At 42.6% G+C, this 14,697-nt stretch overlaps 1 protein-coding gene across 2 annotated transcripts in view; it reads right to left on the reverse strand.

Annotated features, from left to right (window-relative positions):
- The window catches only part of LOC106578280 (katanin-interacting protein), a 61,611-nt gene that overhangs the window by 35,202 nt on the left and 11,712 nt on the right, over positions 1 to 14,697 (reverse strand). For both annotated transcript variants that reach the window (XM_045701969.1, XM_045701967.1), the window contains exons 3-11: positions 6,652 to 6,767; positions 6,361 to 6,439; positions 6,032 to 6,187; positions 5,285 to 5,546; positions 4,790 to 4,930; positions 4,409 to 4,566; positions 4,046 to 4,152; positions 3,308 to 3,404; positions 2,924 to 3,133 (exon numbers count right to left, since the gene is read on the reverse strand). In XM_045701969.1, the coding sequence (XP_045557925.1) occupies positions 2,924 to 3,133; positions 3,308 to 3,404; positions 4,046 to 4,152; positions 4,409 to 4,566; positions 4,790 to 4,930; positions 5,285 to 5,546; positions 6,032 to 6,187; positions 6,361 to 6,366 (1,137 nt within the window). In that variant the 5' untranslated portion in view covers positions 6,367 to 6,439; positions 6,652 to 6,767. The remainder of the gene's footprint in view (positions 1 to 2,923; positions 3,134 to 3,307; positions 3,405 to 4,045; positions 4,153 to 4,408; positions 4,567 to 4,789; positions 4,931 to 5,284; positions 5,547 to 6,031; positions 6,188 to 6,360; positions 6,440 to 6,651; positions 6,768 to 14,697) is intronic.

Here is a 14,697-nt window from a genome sequence, read left to right on the forward strand (position 1 = left end):
AATTTTCAGGAATTTTCCAAGCTGTTTAAAGGCACAGTCAACTTAGTGTATGTAAACTTCTGACCCTCTGGAATTGTGATACAGTGAATTATAAGTTTAATAATCTGTCTGTAAACAATTGATGGAAAAATTACTTGTGTCATGCATAAAGTAGATGTCCTAACCGACTTGCCAAAACTATAGTTTGTTAACAAGAAATTTGTGGAGTGCTTGATAAACAAGTTTTAATGACTCCAACCTAAGTGTATGTTAACTTCTGACTTCAACTGTATGTAACACCCAATGCCCCTGTGTGAAAAAGTAATTGGCCTCTTACACTCAATAACTGGTTGTGCCACGTTCAGCTGCAATGACTCCAACCAAACACTTCCTGTAGTTGTTGATCAGTCTCTCACATCGCTGTGGAGAAATGTTGGCCTACTCTTCCATGCAGAACTTATTTAACTCAGCGACATTTCTGGGATATCAAGCATGAACTGCTCGTTTCAAGTCCTGCCACAACATTTCAATTGGGATTAGGTCTGGACTTTGACTAGGCCATTCCAAATGTCTAATTTGTGTTTTGTTAGCCATTTTCATACAGACTTGATTTTGTGTTTTGGATCATTTTCTTGCTGCATGACCCAGCTGCGCTTCAGCTTCAGCTCATAGATGGATAGCCTGACATTCTCCTGTATAATTCTCTGATACAGAGCAGTATTCATGGTTCCTTCTATTAAGGCAAGTTGTGCAAGCCTGAGGCTGCAAAGCATCCCCAAACCATCACACTAGCACCACCATGCTTGACAATGGGTACAAGGTTCTTACTGTGGAATACATTGTTTGGTTTTCGCCAGGCATAATGGGACCCATGTCACCCAAAAAGATATGCAGTGCATTCGGAAAGTATTCAGACCCCTTGACTTTTTCCACATTTTGTAACGTTGCAGCCTCATTGCAAAATTGATTTTAAAATACACCTACTCATTCAAGGGGTTTTCTTTATTTGTACTATTTTCTACATTGTTGAATAATAGTGAAGACATCAAAACTATGAAATAACACATATGGAGTCATGTAGTAAGATTTTAGATTCTTCAAAGTAGCCACCCTTTGCCTTGACAGTTTTGCACACTCTTGGCATTCTCTCAACCAGCTTCACCTGGAATGCTTTTCCAACAGTTTTGAAGGAGTTCCCACATATGCGGAGCACTTGTTGGCTGCTTTTCCTTCCCTCTGTGGTCCAACTCATCCCAAACCATCTCAATTGGGTTGAGGTTGGGTGATCGTGGAGGCCAGGTCATCTGATGCAGCACTCCATCACTCTCCTTCTTGGTCAAATAGCCCTTACACAGCCTGGAGGTGTGTTTGGTCATTGTCCTGTTGAAAAACAAATGATAGTCCCACTAAGCCCAAACCAGATGGGTTGGCATATCGCTGCAGAATGCTGTGGTAGCCATGCTGGTTAAGTGTGCCTTGAATTCTAAATAAATCACTGACAGTGTCACCAGCAAAGCACCCCAACACCCTCACTCCTCCCCCAACATGCTTCACGGTGGGAACCACAGATGCAGAGATCATCCGTTCAACTCTGCGTCTCACGAAGACACGGCGATTGGAACCAAAAATCTCAAATTTTGCCTCATCAGACCAAAGGACAGATTTCCACCAGTCTAATGTCCATTGCTCGTGTTTCTCATGCAAGTCTCTTCTTATTATTGGTGTCCTTTAGTAGTGGTTTCTTTGCAGCAATTCGACCATGAAGGCCTGATTCATGCAGTCTCCTCTGAACAGTTGATGTTGAGATGTGTCTATTACTTCAACTCTGAAGCATTTATTTGGACTGCAATTTCTGAGGCTGGTAACTCTAATTCATTTATCCTTTGCAGCAGAGGTAACTCTGGGTCTTACTTTCATTGTGGCGGTCCTCATGAGAGCCAGTTTCATCATAGTGCTTAATGGCTTTTGCAACTGCACTTGAAGAAACTTTAAAAGTTCTTGATATTTTCCGGATTGACTGACCTTCATGTCTTAAAGTAATGATGGACTGTTATTTATCTTTGCTAATTTGAGCTGTTCTTGCCATACTATGGACTTGGTCTTTTACCAAATAGGGCTATCTTCTTTATACCACCCCTACCTTGTCACAACACAACGGATTGGCTGAAACGCATTAAGGAAAGAAATTCCACAAATTAACTTTTAACAAGGCACACCTGTTAATTGAAATGCATTCCAGGTGACTACCTCATGAAGCTGGTTGAGAGAATGCCAAGAGTGTGCAAAGCTGTCATCAAGGCAAAGGGTGGCTACTTTGAAAAATCTCAAATTTAAAATAGATTTTGATTTGTTTAACACTTTTTTGGTTACTACATGATTCCATATGTTTTATTTCATAGTTTTGATGTCTTCACTATTATTCTACAATGTAGAAAAAAGAAAAAAAAATTAAGAAACACCCTGGAATGAGTAGGTGTGTCCAAACCTTTGACTGGCACTGTATATCTCATCAATCTACATACAATACCCATTAATGACAAAGCGAAAACAGGTTTTTAGAAATGTTTTCTAATTTGGCCTTACTGAGGAGCTCAGTGACATTCAACGTGGCACTGTCATTGAATGCCACCTTTCCAACAAGTCAGTTTGTCAAACTTCTGAGTTTTGGTTGAAGATCTGATAACATTCAGTATCAAAAATATGCTAAAATAGAGAAAATCAGAAAATGGGCAAATACTTTTTCATGGCACTGTATATCACCTTATGTGCTATGTATAATCCTTTATCATGCACGACATAACATTAACAAGAGGATATCTACTCATAGGAAGTGTCACCACAAATCCCTACAAAATGTATAAATAGTAAATACAATGCACCAAAACCTTTCTAAATAGTTTAATTTGTGTTGTCAGAAAGGCTTGGCGGGAGACTTCCAACTCACCTTAGCTTTCCCGTTGACTAGCACTCTGAGGTTCCCTGGGTAGTCGGTGTTCCGGATGTCCAGGTCGTGAGGCGACACGTACAGCTTCCTGTTCCCTGGGCCGAAGAACTGCATCTCCGTCAGCCCCACCTGGCACCTGTTCCCCCAGTTACTCAGGATCTCCATGGTGACGTACACGGTGGGTGGTGCCTCCACTGAGACCCGCCTCCTCTGGCAACAACAGAACTTCACGAGTCAAGCCAACCATCACTTCATAAAGTACATCATAGAAATAGAACACTATTACATCTCCCTTTGTGTGTGTGTGTTTGGTGTTTTCGTGTGTGTCTCTCGCTCTCTCTCTCTATATTTAACCTTCACTGTCTGTCTCACCTAGTTACTCACCGGTGGTTTGCTATTATCCGTCTTCACTGTCTGAGGGATTTCAAAGTTTGTGCCTGCCTCTAGTTTCTCCAACGCCTTTAGTAGTCTCTGTTGTTGCCTGAAAGAAAACGATTACTCATCAATTCTTTCACCACATCAATAGTCTTTGACCTTGCTCTTGGTGATTATCTATGGAAATGTATGCACGGTCACTGACAGTTATTGAAGACTCCCTACAGCTTTGTTGACTAAACCTGCTTCAAGGTCAGAGAGGTTAGGTTATCACTTACACGTTTCTGATCGTTAGAGAGCCTCGATCGGAGGTATACAATTACTGGTGCTCTGGCGCCGCCCATCCAAGACATTACCACAGGTTTTGTACTGTACATGGTGTTATTATGCCAGCATAGTACACAAGCATGACGGAGTTAGTTATGCCAGTGTCTTTCTAAACTGTCACCAGTCAAGACGATGTCGGGCCACTTCCCGATACGCATACCTAGCATACCTTATAGATGATTTCATTCTCTGTAGTATGCTATTGTGGATACTATTGGAACATAGCCATTCAATGTTTTTTTCCTTTGTGACAGTCAAGGATAGTCAAGAGATTAGTATAGACCCGGATCATGAGATTAGTATAGACCCGGATTTGACACCCCTGGTACAGACTTAGATAGTAACTTAGATTTCTGTCCTTATTCCTCTCTATATGCATAGAGTGTAGTGACAGCAGTATGTAACGTTGCAGTACACTACCTGGGACCCATGAGGGTGACTCTCTGCATGGCTCTGGTCACCCCACTTTCATATTTGTCATCATCGTCGTCACGCAGCGAGCCGTTCATCATCTGGTATCCCATCACCTGTGGATGTACAATGGAGGAGCACAATGGAGTTAGACCTAGAAAGGATAATAGCCTAACTAGATTTAACTAAATGTAGAAAAGATTAGAAAATAAGAGAGACAGGGATAGGCTAGACTGTAAAACATCAATCACTACAGCAGACAGGTCACAAGAAGATAACACAACCCACTAGTTGACCCAGCACAGCACACTCTGGTTGTGCCCATAGAAATATCATTACATTCATTCATTCTATGGTTGTTATCTGTCCTACCGGGGTGCGGCTGAAGGCCCTGGGCTCGTGGCTCTGCAGTGGGCTGTTCTCTCTCTGCAGGGCCTGGAGTACCCTGCACGCCGTCTCCTCCGAGTCGCGCTCCTCTTGGGAGGCCTTCCTTGCTGCAGACAGGGGGCGCTCTACATGATTCCACAGCCCTGAGAGAGCGAGTGGGGGCAGAGAGCGAGAGCGAGAGAGAGAGAGAGAGAGAGAGAGGGGAGGGTAAGAGAGAGAGAGAGAGGGAAAGAAAGAAAGAGAGTCATACTCTTGAAACACAGTTCAGGGACCATTGTACACTTGACTGTTGTTTACTATGCAACAGCTATTTTCTAATAAGGCTTCTTAGGTTTACGAATGACATGAATACAGGGCAGAACATACGTTGAGGATCTCTACCATCCCTGCACTCTTTTGAAGAGGGCCTGTCCAGAGTTTTGCTCTTCACCAGCAGAGGCTTGGTGGGTATGTAGGTCTCCAGGTTGTCTTTCCTCTTGGCCGACAGCGAACGCTCGATCTTATGGCCTGCAACATAATGGAAAAAAGGTAAAGAAAGCTCAAAGAATAGGGACAATCTGAAGCAAATACCAGGCTCAATAAAATCTCTAAAGTGCCGTCCACTACTTGTCTCCTTCCTTTCAACTGCAATGATATAAAAGATCTGGTGGGTAACTCCTCAGTAGGCAGCCACCATATTACTTTCACCTATCCTTTCATTTCAGATCAGCGCAAATGAAGGGGGGGACAAGGAAAGGTAGCCACTATAGTTGATTGTTAAGATGCACCCCTGGCTGAATAACATTACAGGATATACAGGATACAGGATATCCTGTATATCGTAATCCATACAGGATATCGTAATCCATGTTGTTGGAGTACCTTTAGGAGAGGGCCCAAAGTCCAGCACTATAAGGTCTGCAGGGTCGTGAAGGCAGCCTTTGGGCCCAGTGGCTCGCGGATGGTTTGTGTTAGTAGATGTTTTATTGGAGGAGGAAGGAGGCAGACATAACTCTTCCAGGCTCTCCGTGCTCTCCTCCCTCTCAATCTGCTCCTCCACCCACTCCTCGTCTGACTCCTCCCCCGCCGACCCCCGGCTGCCACTGCTCCGCCGCATGCTCCCCTCCAGGCTCTGTCGAAGCACCTGAGTGCCAAAAAACACCAGGGGTATGTTCAATTGAGTTGAAATGGTAATGAAAAGTACATGCATTTCCTCCTCTGTTTCAAAATGTTTTCATCCCGTTTTGTGACCAAATGAACACTACTCAGCTCTCACCCTCACGTCACTGCATTGTATGTAACACTAACCACAAACAAGGTTAACACTGAGCTATAACGCAAGTTGAAGAAACAGGGCAGTTCTACATTTTACGTGCCATGATTTATATCGCTCTGAAGGGGGGTGTCTGCTTGACGTAAAAGGAAATGAAAAATGTTGTAAATTAACACTAAAATCAGCGCACTCCGGATAGAAATCTATGATTTACAGCGACATATAATCTGGTGAAGATGCTGTATTTCTTGCACTTTGGTTGCCCGGATCAGTGTCTTGGACACTATCTTAGGGAGAGAGAAGAGGAAAAAGAGGGAGAGAGAGAAGAGGAGAGAAAAAAACAGCTGATCTCTCACCTTGACCTCGTTAATGTTGAGTAGGACACGTTCGCTTTGATGTTCAGGCTCCGCCTGGCTACCTCCTCGGCCATCAGCCCTGGAGCCAAACGAACGTGACACCTTACAGGATTCTTGCCGGGAGTGGGGACTATGAGGAGAGCGTGGACTCGACCGCTGGAGAGGAATAGGGTGAATACAGAGCAGAGTGAGATACAATCATGCAAACCCAGACTGACAGCTGCATTTGACACATACAGATACTGGCACACACCATTGAAATGTGGCAAAGAACAGCAAACCCCCACGCACGCATGAGCCTGATGGGCATTGTTTTCTTCCTACTTTACCTCCATCTCTATGGTGTCGTAGGGTTCAAAGTCTTATCCGCAAACAGGGTCCTTGTTCTGTTCGAATATTGATCGAGTTCTGCAAAGATGAAAATAGAAAACACAATATTATTCACAACACAAACAGTACATTCTATTCCATTTGTGTGGAAATGTCTATGATCTATGTCTATGATCATTGATTTGTTCACTAGATCTATCCAACCATACATCAGGGTTAGGCTGTGTAAAGACCATTAGAAATAGAATGACTAGATTATATTTCTATTGTGTAGACTAGAATGGCTGTACCTGAACCCATTCTCTCCTCTGCACTTTTCCTGGGGCAGTGCGACTCCTCTTCCTGCTGTTCACCTCCAGATTGTGGATTTCCTCCTCTGCTAGTTGCGAACCCCTTCTGGAGGCATCTGGTGATGAGTCAGAGGCAGAGAGCGCAAAATCACTGCACATAAGCAGTCAAGTCCGCCGTCAAATGAAGAGCAGAGGTTCCATAGCACAGATGGTTCCATAGCGCACAGAGGGGGGAAAATGGGCACCGGTTATAACTGTCACTATCATTTATTCAGCGGCCGAGGGCATAGGATTCATATCATGCTAACTGAGGGCTGAGGTGGTGTTCTGCTGGTAACATGCCACAAGGACGCTACGAAGATTAGTTTAGTCATAAAGTATTTATAAAAAGGGACATAATCTACAATAGCCTAACAAGGATTTAGTATTGTAGCAAAGATGGTTTGTAGTCTATACTCAGTCCTGCATGCTGTGTACCAGCCATGTATGTAGCTCTCAGAGCGGGCGGTGGCGAGGTGATAGACTTTTGGTTGGGTCTCTTGGTCTGCTAGCTAGTGTTAGCATTAGCCCCATTCAGATAGATGGAGAAGCCCTGCTCCAGACAATCTAGCTCAATCTCCTTTGGCTCTTTAGTTTTCAGTCTCTTTAATATCCTATGGGTTGAAGGTCAAAGGGTTATCATCACTAGGAAATAAACACTGGCTGGTTTATGAATCTTTGAAAATTAGATGAAAAAAAAAACACATTTTAAGTCTGTTTTCATGTTTTTTGTATGCATGTGAGAGAGCATAATATTATATATGCAAGCAAGTCAAACGAGCGGAGCTTAATCCCTAGAAACCAAATTGCCCTCATAGTTTGCGTGTCTGTGTCACTCATACATAATTTGTGTCACTCAATATCTCAGCACAAGGACCTAATCAAAGTCTACCTTATCTATAAATGTAAGTATTAGACTACTGACAGTCAGCTACTGTGTCCTCTAAGTGTAACTGGAGCTACCTCTCCTAATAAGTCATTTGCCCTACACTTCACCTGTTTTTGTGCTGAAGGGCGATTAAATATTCATTCAGTGTCTCTTTGGCAGCCGAGCCATGCTTCCCTCCTTGGCACCTCTGGCTCTCCTTCATAGATAGGTAAACAACAACAGGAAGCCGTGTCAAAGAGAAAAGCCACGCGTCAGCCATTTCAGGAACACGCACAGTATCACAATACACTAGGTCATGCTCCAGTGATTCCAATAGCTCTTTACGCTCGTACCCGTATACGGGTCGAAAATGGCAGATTTGGCACTGATAAAACACCTACATTGGAACACAGTGGCTGTACAGTAACATGCTATACATGACATCAGAGCACAGGCTCTGCGCTTCCCAGCGCTGTATGGGTTTTGACTGACAGCAGTTCTGAACTTGAGAACCTTGGGCGACAAGAAGTTGCCCCATCCTTCCCGCTCATTGGGCAACATTTGCAAATTTTTTGTTGTCTGAGTGAGGGAAATGCTGTAAATTAAGAGGAATATGTATTTTGAAAGATGAGACGTTGAGGATTATAATAAATACCGCTTTAATGTCATACAAGCAAGCCAAACACTCATGAGTCCAAATGAGCACTTGACATTTCCATATCATAAAACTCATGTTATATACAGTGTCAACGTTTAAGATCACTATATTTAATGTAATTACAAGATGACATGGTGTCATACCCAGAATGAGCCTGTTTGTCTATTGTGAAGAAAATTCCAAGCAGTCCAAGCACACAGGTTTAACCGGCTACAAAAAGGGGTTACAGAAGCCACCATTTTCCCTAATACTTATTCAAGAAGCCTGAATTGTCAGAGTCTCATGAGGCCTGAACTGTCAGAGGGAACCATAACCTTCTTTAACTTGGTTATGCTCACTGACACGCTGCCACTACAGCCCAAGTCCATGGACCCCATGGTTCCAAGTTGAGGTCGACCGATTAATCGGCATGGCCGAGTTTTCATAACAATCGGTAATCGGCATGTTTGGACGCCGATTATGGCATTGCATTCCATGAGGAAACTGCGTGGCAGGCTGACCACCTGTTACGCGAGTGCAGCAAGGAGCCAAGGTAAGTTGCTAGCTAGCATTAAACTTATCTTATAAAAAACAAATCAGTCTTCACATAATCATTAGTTAACTACACATACTTGATGATACTACTAGGTTAACTAGCTTGTCCTGCGTTGCATATAATCAATGCGGTGCCTGTTAATTTATCGAATCCCAGCCTACTTCTTCAAACGGGTGATGATTTAACAAAGGCGCATTCGCGAAAAAAAGCACAATCGTTGCACGAATGTACTTAACCATAAACATCTTTTGCCTTAAAGTCAATACACAGAAGTATATTTTTTTTGTTAAAAGAAATTCATGTTAGTGGGCAATATTAACTAGGGAAATTGTGTCACTTCTCTTGCGTTTATTGCACGCAGAGTATATGCAACAGTTTGGGCCACCTGGCTTGTTGCGAACTAATTTGCCAGAATTTTACATAACATTGAAGGTTATGCAATGTAACAGGAATATTTAGACTTAGGGATGCCACCCGTTAGATAATACGGAACCGTTCCGTATTTTTCACTGAAAGAATAAATGTTTTGTTGTCGAAATGATAGTTTCTGGATTTGACCATATTAATGACCAAAGGCTCGTATTTCTGTGTGTATTATATTATAATTAAGTCTATGATTTGATATTTGATCTGACTGAGCGGTGGTAGGCAGCAGCAGGCTCGTAAGCATTCATTCAAACTTTACTGCGTTTGCCAGCAGCTCTTAGCAATGCTTAATCACAGAGCTGTTTATGACTTCAAACCTATCAACTCCTGAGATTAGGCTGGCAATACTAAAGTGCCTATTAGAACATCCAAAAGTCAAAAGGTATATGAAATACAAATGGTATAGAGAGAAATAGTAGATGCGCATAATTCCTATAATAACTGCACCCTAATATTTCTTTACTGTGAATATTGAAGAACAGGGAATATTGAACCACCAGCTTTCATATGTTCCCATGTTCTGAGCAAGGAACTTAAACGTTAGCTTTTTTACATGGCACATATTGCACTTTTACTTTCTTCTCTAACACTGTGTTTTTGCATTATTTAAACCAATTTGAGCATGTTTCATTATTTATTTGAGACTAAATAGATTTTATTTATGTATTATATTAAGTTAAACACTTATTTTATTGCTCATTCAGTATTGTTGTGACTGTCATTATTTCAAATATATATATATAAAAATCGTCTGATTAATCAGTATCGGCTTTTTTTGGTCCTCCAATAATCGGTATAGGCGTTGAAAAATCATAATCGTTCGACCTCTATTATGAATGTATCCAGAGTATTTTCAGATTTCGTTATCAACAAATGCAGAAAAAGTACAGTAAATGTAAAATGCACATAAAATCAACAGTGTAATGTTTGGATTGATTCTTGTCAAGTGAACTGTTGGTCAAATAATTTTCCAATAATGTCGAAACTGTTCCCTTTCAATTGCTACCATGGTTATACATATACTTTGTATATTTCTTCTGTAAGAAACATTTACATTTAGCCCTATCCATAAAAGCCAATTCCGACGAGTGTAAAGGGTTAAGAAGTGATACTAGAGTCTTGAATCAAGCTGAATCATTAACCCTGCTTATTTTCATAGACTAGATGGACTACTTCATAGCCTGACACCGCGATTGCATAAAGGAGTTCTGTATCTATAATTCTTAAAAGAATTGTTATGTATTTTGTGAACGTTTATGCTGAGTAATTTAGTAAATTCACAGTGTCCTATACCATGCAATTATCTTGCGTCAAATGGGAGTAAAAACAATCCAAGGCTGAGATGACATGTCAAAATCTTGACAAATAGTGTGGGTTATCGTTATGAAAATCCACAAATTCTTATTTTGATTAAAAGGAAAAGTCCATACAAATTCCTTAATACTCCTTATCATCAGCATGCCATTCAATATGAACAGATAGAATAAACCAATTGAATATAGGGCCTAAGACTCATGCATTACACAACAAATGCTAACATGCAGCAATACCCTTGGCATAGACATAACATTGAAAGACGGAAAGGATGTTCTGGTACTAAATATTGAGTGAACTTTATAGTCTCATTCCACTGAAGTTAAAATGTGATGAGAAAAACAAAAACAGAAAGTGTCAAATGATAACATAACTTCAACAATTTTGAATGGAGTGTTAGCATCAGACATCTTTGAAATTAAGATAATGGATAGGCATACTTGTATGCACCAAACATTGAATCCATAGACTGTTTCTTTTCACAATGTACATCCGTAATCCAATCATCCAATCAATTCGGCAGGGACATATGCGGGATGCTACCCTCCACAGCATGGCCTTTGCTCCAGATCAAAACTCCAAACCTACAACCTAATATTGGCCCAAATTAACTGGAGAGATTACTGCTTCCAAGGTTTTATTTTTCCAAGCTATACGGAGGGTGCTCTAGCAAACAAACAGCAGAGACCTGAGGACACCATCCAACCTGGAACTGAGTGAGTAGTGCTTGGTGTCATGCGATTTTGAAAGCCCAGAAGAAAAAGGAAAATGATTTTTATAAGTACATTACAATTATATGAACTACGGAAAAAAAGAAACGTCCTCTCACTGTCAACTGCGTTTATTTTCAGCAAACTTAACGTGTGTAAATATTTGTGTGAACATAAGATTCAACAACTGAGACATAAACTGAACAAGTTCCACAGACATGTGACAAACAGAAATTGAATAATGTGTCCCTGAACAAAGGGGGGTCCAAAATCAAAACTAACAGTCTGTATCTGGTGTGGCCACCAGCTGCATTAAGTATTGCAGTGCATCTCCTCCTCATGGACTGCAACAGATTTGCCAGTTCTTGCTGTGAGATGTTACCCCACTCTTCCACCAAGGCACCTGCAAGTTCCCAGACATTTCTGGGGGGGAATGGCCCTCACCTTCCGATCCAACATTTCCCAGACGTGCTCAATGGGACTGAGATCCGGGCTCTTCACTGGCCATGGTAGAACACTGGCATTCCTGTCTTGCAGGAAATCACACACAGAACAAGCAGTATGGCTGGTGGCATTGTCATGCTGGAGGGACATGTCAGGATGAGCCTGCAGGAAGGGTACCACATGAGGGAAGAGGATGTCTTCCCTGTAACGCACAGCGTTGAGATTGCCTGCAATGACAACAAGCTCAGTCTGATGATGCTGTGACACACCGCCCCAAACCATGACGGACCCTCCACCTCCAAATTGATCCCGCTCCAGAGTATAGTCCTCAGTGTAACGCTCATTCCTTCGACGATAAACGTGAATCCGACCATCACCCCTGGTGAGACAAAACCGCGACTCGTCAGTGAAGAGCACTTTTTGCCAGTCCTGTCTGGTCCAGCGACGGTGGGTTTGTGCCCATAGGAGACGTTGTTGCTGGTGATGTCTGGTGAGGACCTGCCTTACAACAGGCCTACAAGCCCTCAGTCCAGCCTCTCTCAGCCTATTGAGGACAGTCCGAACACTAACCCTAAGTTTTCATAACTGTGACCTTAATTGCCTACTGTCTGTAAGCTGTTAGTGTCTTAATGACCGTTCCACAGGTGCATGTTCATTAATTGTTTATGGTTCATTGAACAAGCATGGGAAACAGTGTTTAAACCCTTTACAATGAAGATCTGTGAAGTTATTTGGATTTTTACAAATTATCTTTGAAAGACAAGGTCCTGAAAAAGTGACGTTTATTTTACTTTATGGGACTGAATGCTGAGTTAAGGCTGCCAGGCTTGCTTGGACAGACCAGATACAACTTCAATTAGCACTGAGGTGTGAAGTGAGAGGTGTCGAGGCCTTTGGGCCCAACAAGTGGCAGGAGTCTTTGAAGCCCCCTCCAGCTGTTCAAAGACCATCCACTGGCATTTTCTACAAGAAATCTGCCTCCAGAAATAAAAGATTCTCCCAAGTGGGTGTGGCACCTACTCCCGTTGCCTGCTGCACTGCTGCTTGGATTCCACCTGCGATCTGTTCACCATCTGCCCTGGCTTGACCCCCCCGCCCACCCCCCCCCACATCCCCACCTTTCCCGAACTTTCGATCGCCTCCAGCACACACGCACTGTTGGGGCGAGTGACTCTGAACTTACAATGGCTAGCCCCAAGTCGTTATATATTTTTAAAAATGATTGTCCATTTTGCTATTTGCCTCATTACTTAAAAAAAAAATATTTCACCTTTATTTAACCAGGTAGGCCAGTTGAGAACAAGTTCTCATTTACAACTGCGACCTGGCCAAGATAAAGCAAAGCAGTGCGACAAAAACCAACAGCAGAGTTACACATAGACAAACGTACAGTCAATAACATAAAAGAAAGGAAAAATATAAAAATCTATGTGTGTGCAAATGTAGAAGCGTAGGGAGGTAGGCAATAAATAGGCCATAGAGGTGAAAATAATTACAATTTTGCATTAATACTGGAGTGATAGATGTGCAGATGATGATGTGCAAGTAGAGATACTGGGGTGCAAAAGAGCAAGAGGGTAAGTAATAATATGGGGGTGAGGTAGTCGGGTGTGCCATTTACAGATTGGCTGTGTACAGATACAGTGATTGGTAAGCTGCTCTGACAGCTGATGCTTAAAGTTAGAGAGGGAGATATAAGACTCCAGCTTCAGAGATTTTTGCAATTCGTTCCAGTCAATAGCAGCAGAGAACTGGAAGGAAAGGCAGCCAAAGTAAGTGTTGGCTTTGGGGATCACCAGTGCAGTATACCCGATGGAGCGCGTGCTATGGGTGGGTGTTGCTATGGCGACCAGTTGCTGCAGGGGGTGCTGAGATGTTGGCCAGGGTAGGGGTAGCCAGGTGGAAAGCATGGCCAGCCGTGGAAAAATGCTTATTTAAATTATCGATTATAGTAGGTTTATCAGTGGTGACAGTGTTTCCTATCCTCAGCGCAGTGGGCAGCTGGGAGGAGGTGCTCTTATTCTCCATGGACTTTACAGTGTCCCAAAATCTTTTGAATTAGTGCTACAGGAAGCAAATTTCTGTTTGAAATAGCTACCCTTAGCTTTCCTAACTGACTGAGTATATTGCTTCCTGACTTCCCTGAAAAGTTGCATATCGCGGGGGCTATTCGATGCTAATGCAGAATGCCACAGGATTTTTTTGTGCTGGTCAAGGGCAGTCAAGTCTGTGGTGAACCAAGGGCTATATCTGTTCTTAGTTCTACATTTTTTAATGGGGCATGCTTATTTAAGATGGAGAGGAAAGCACTTTTGAAGAGCAACCAGGCATCCTCTACTGACGGGATGAGGTCAAAATCCTTCCAGGAAACCCGGGCCAGGTCGATTAGAAAGGCTTGCTCGTGTTTTAGGGAGCGTTTGACAGTGATGAGGGGTGGTCATTTGACCGCGGACACAGTACGCATGCAGGCAATGAGGCAGTGATTGCTGAGATTCTGGATGAAGACAGCAGAGGTATATTTATCAAATCTATTTATAAAGCCCTTCTTACATCAGCTGATATCTCAAAGTGCTGTACAGAAACCCAGCCTAAAACCCCAAACAGTAAGCAATGCAGGTGTAGAAGCACGGTGGCTAGGAAAAACTCCCTAGAAAGGCCAGAACCTAGGAAGAAACCTAGAGAGGAACCAGGCTATGAGGGGTCCCCAGTCCTCTTCTGGCTGTGCCGGGTGGAGATTATAACAGAACATGGCCAAGATGTTCAAATGTTCATAGATGACCAGCAGGGTCAAATAATAATAATCACAGTGGATGTCGAGGGTGCAACAGGTCAGCACCTCAGGAGTAAATGTCAGTTGGCTTTTCATTTAGAGGGCAGGTTGGTCAGGATGATATGTAAGAGGGTGCCCATGGTTTCGGATTTATAGTTTTACCTGGTAGGTTCCTTGATGATTTGTGTGAGATTGAGGGTATCTAGCTTAGATTGTAGGATGGCCGGGGTGTTAAGCATGTCCCAGTTTAGGTCACCTAACAGTACAAACTCTGAAGATAGA

The sequence above is a fragment of the Salmo salar genome, chromosome ssa19 (genome assembly GCF_905237065.1).
Source record: "Salmo salar chromosome ssa19, Ssal_v3.1, whole genome shotgun sequence".
In the NCBI taxonomy this organism is placed as follows: Eukaryota; Metazoa; Chordata; class Actinopteri; order Salmoniformes; family Salmonidae; genus Salmo; species Salmo salar.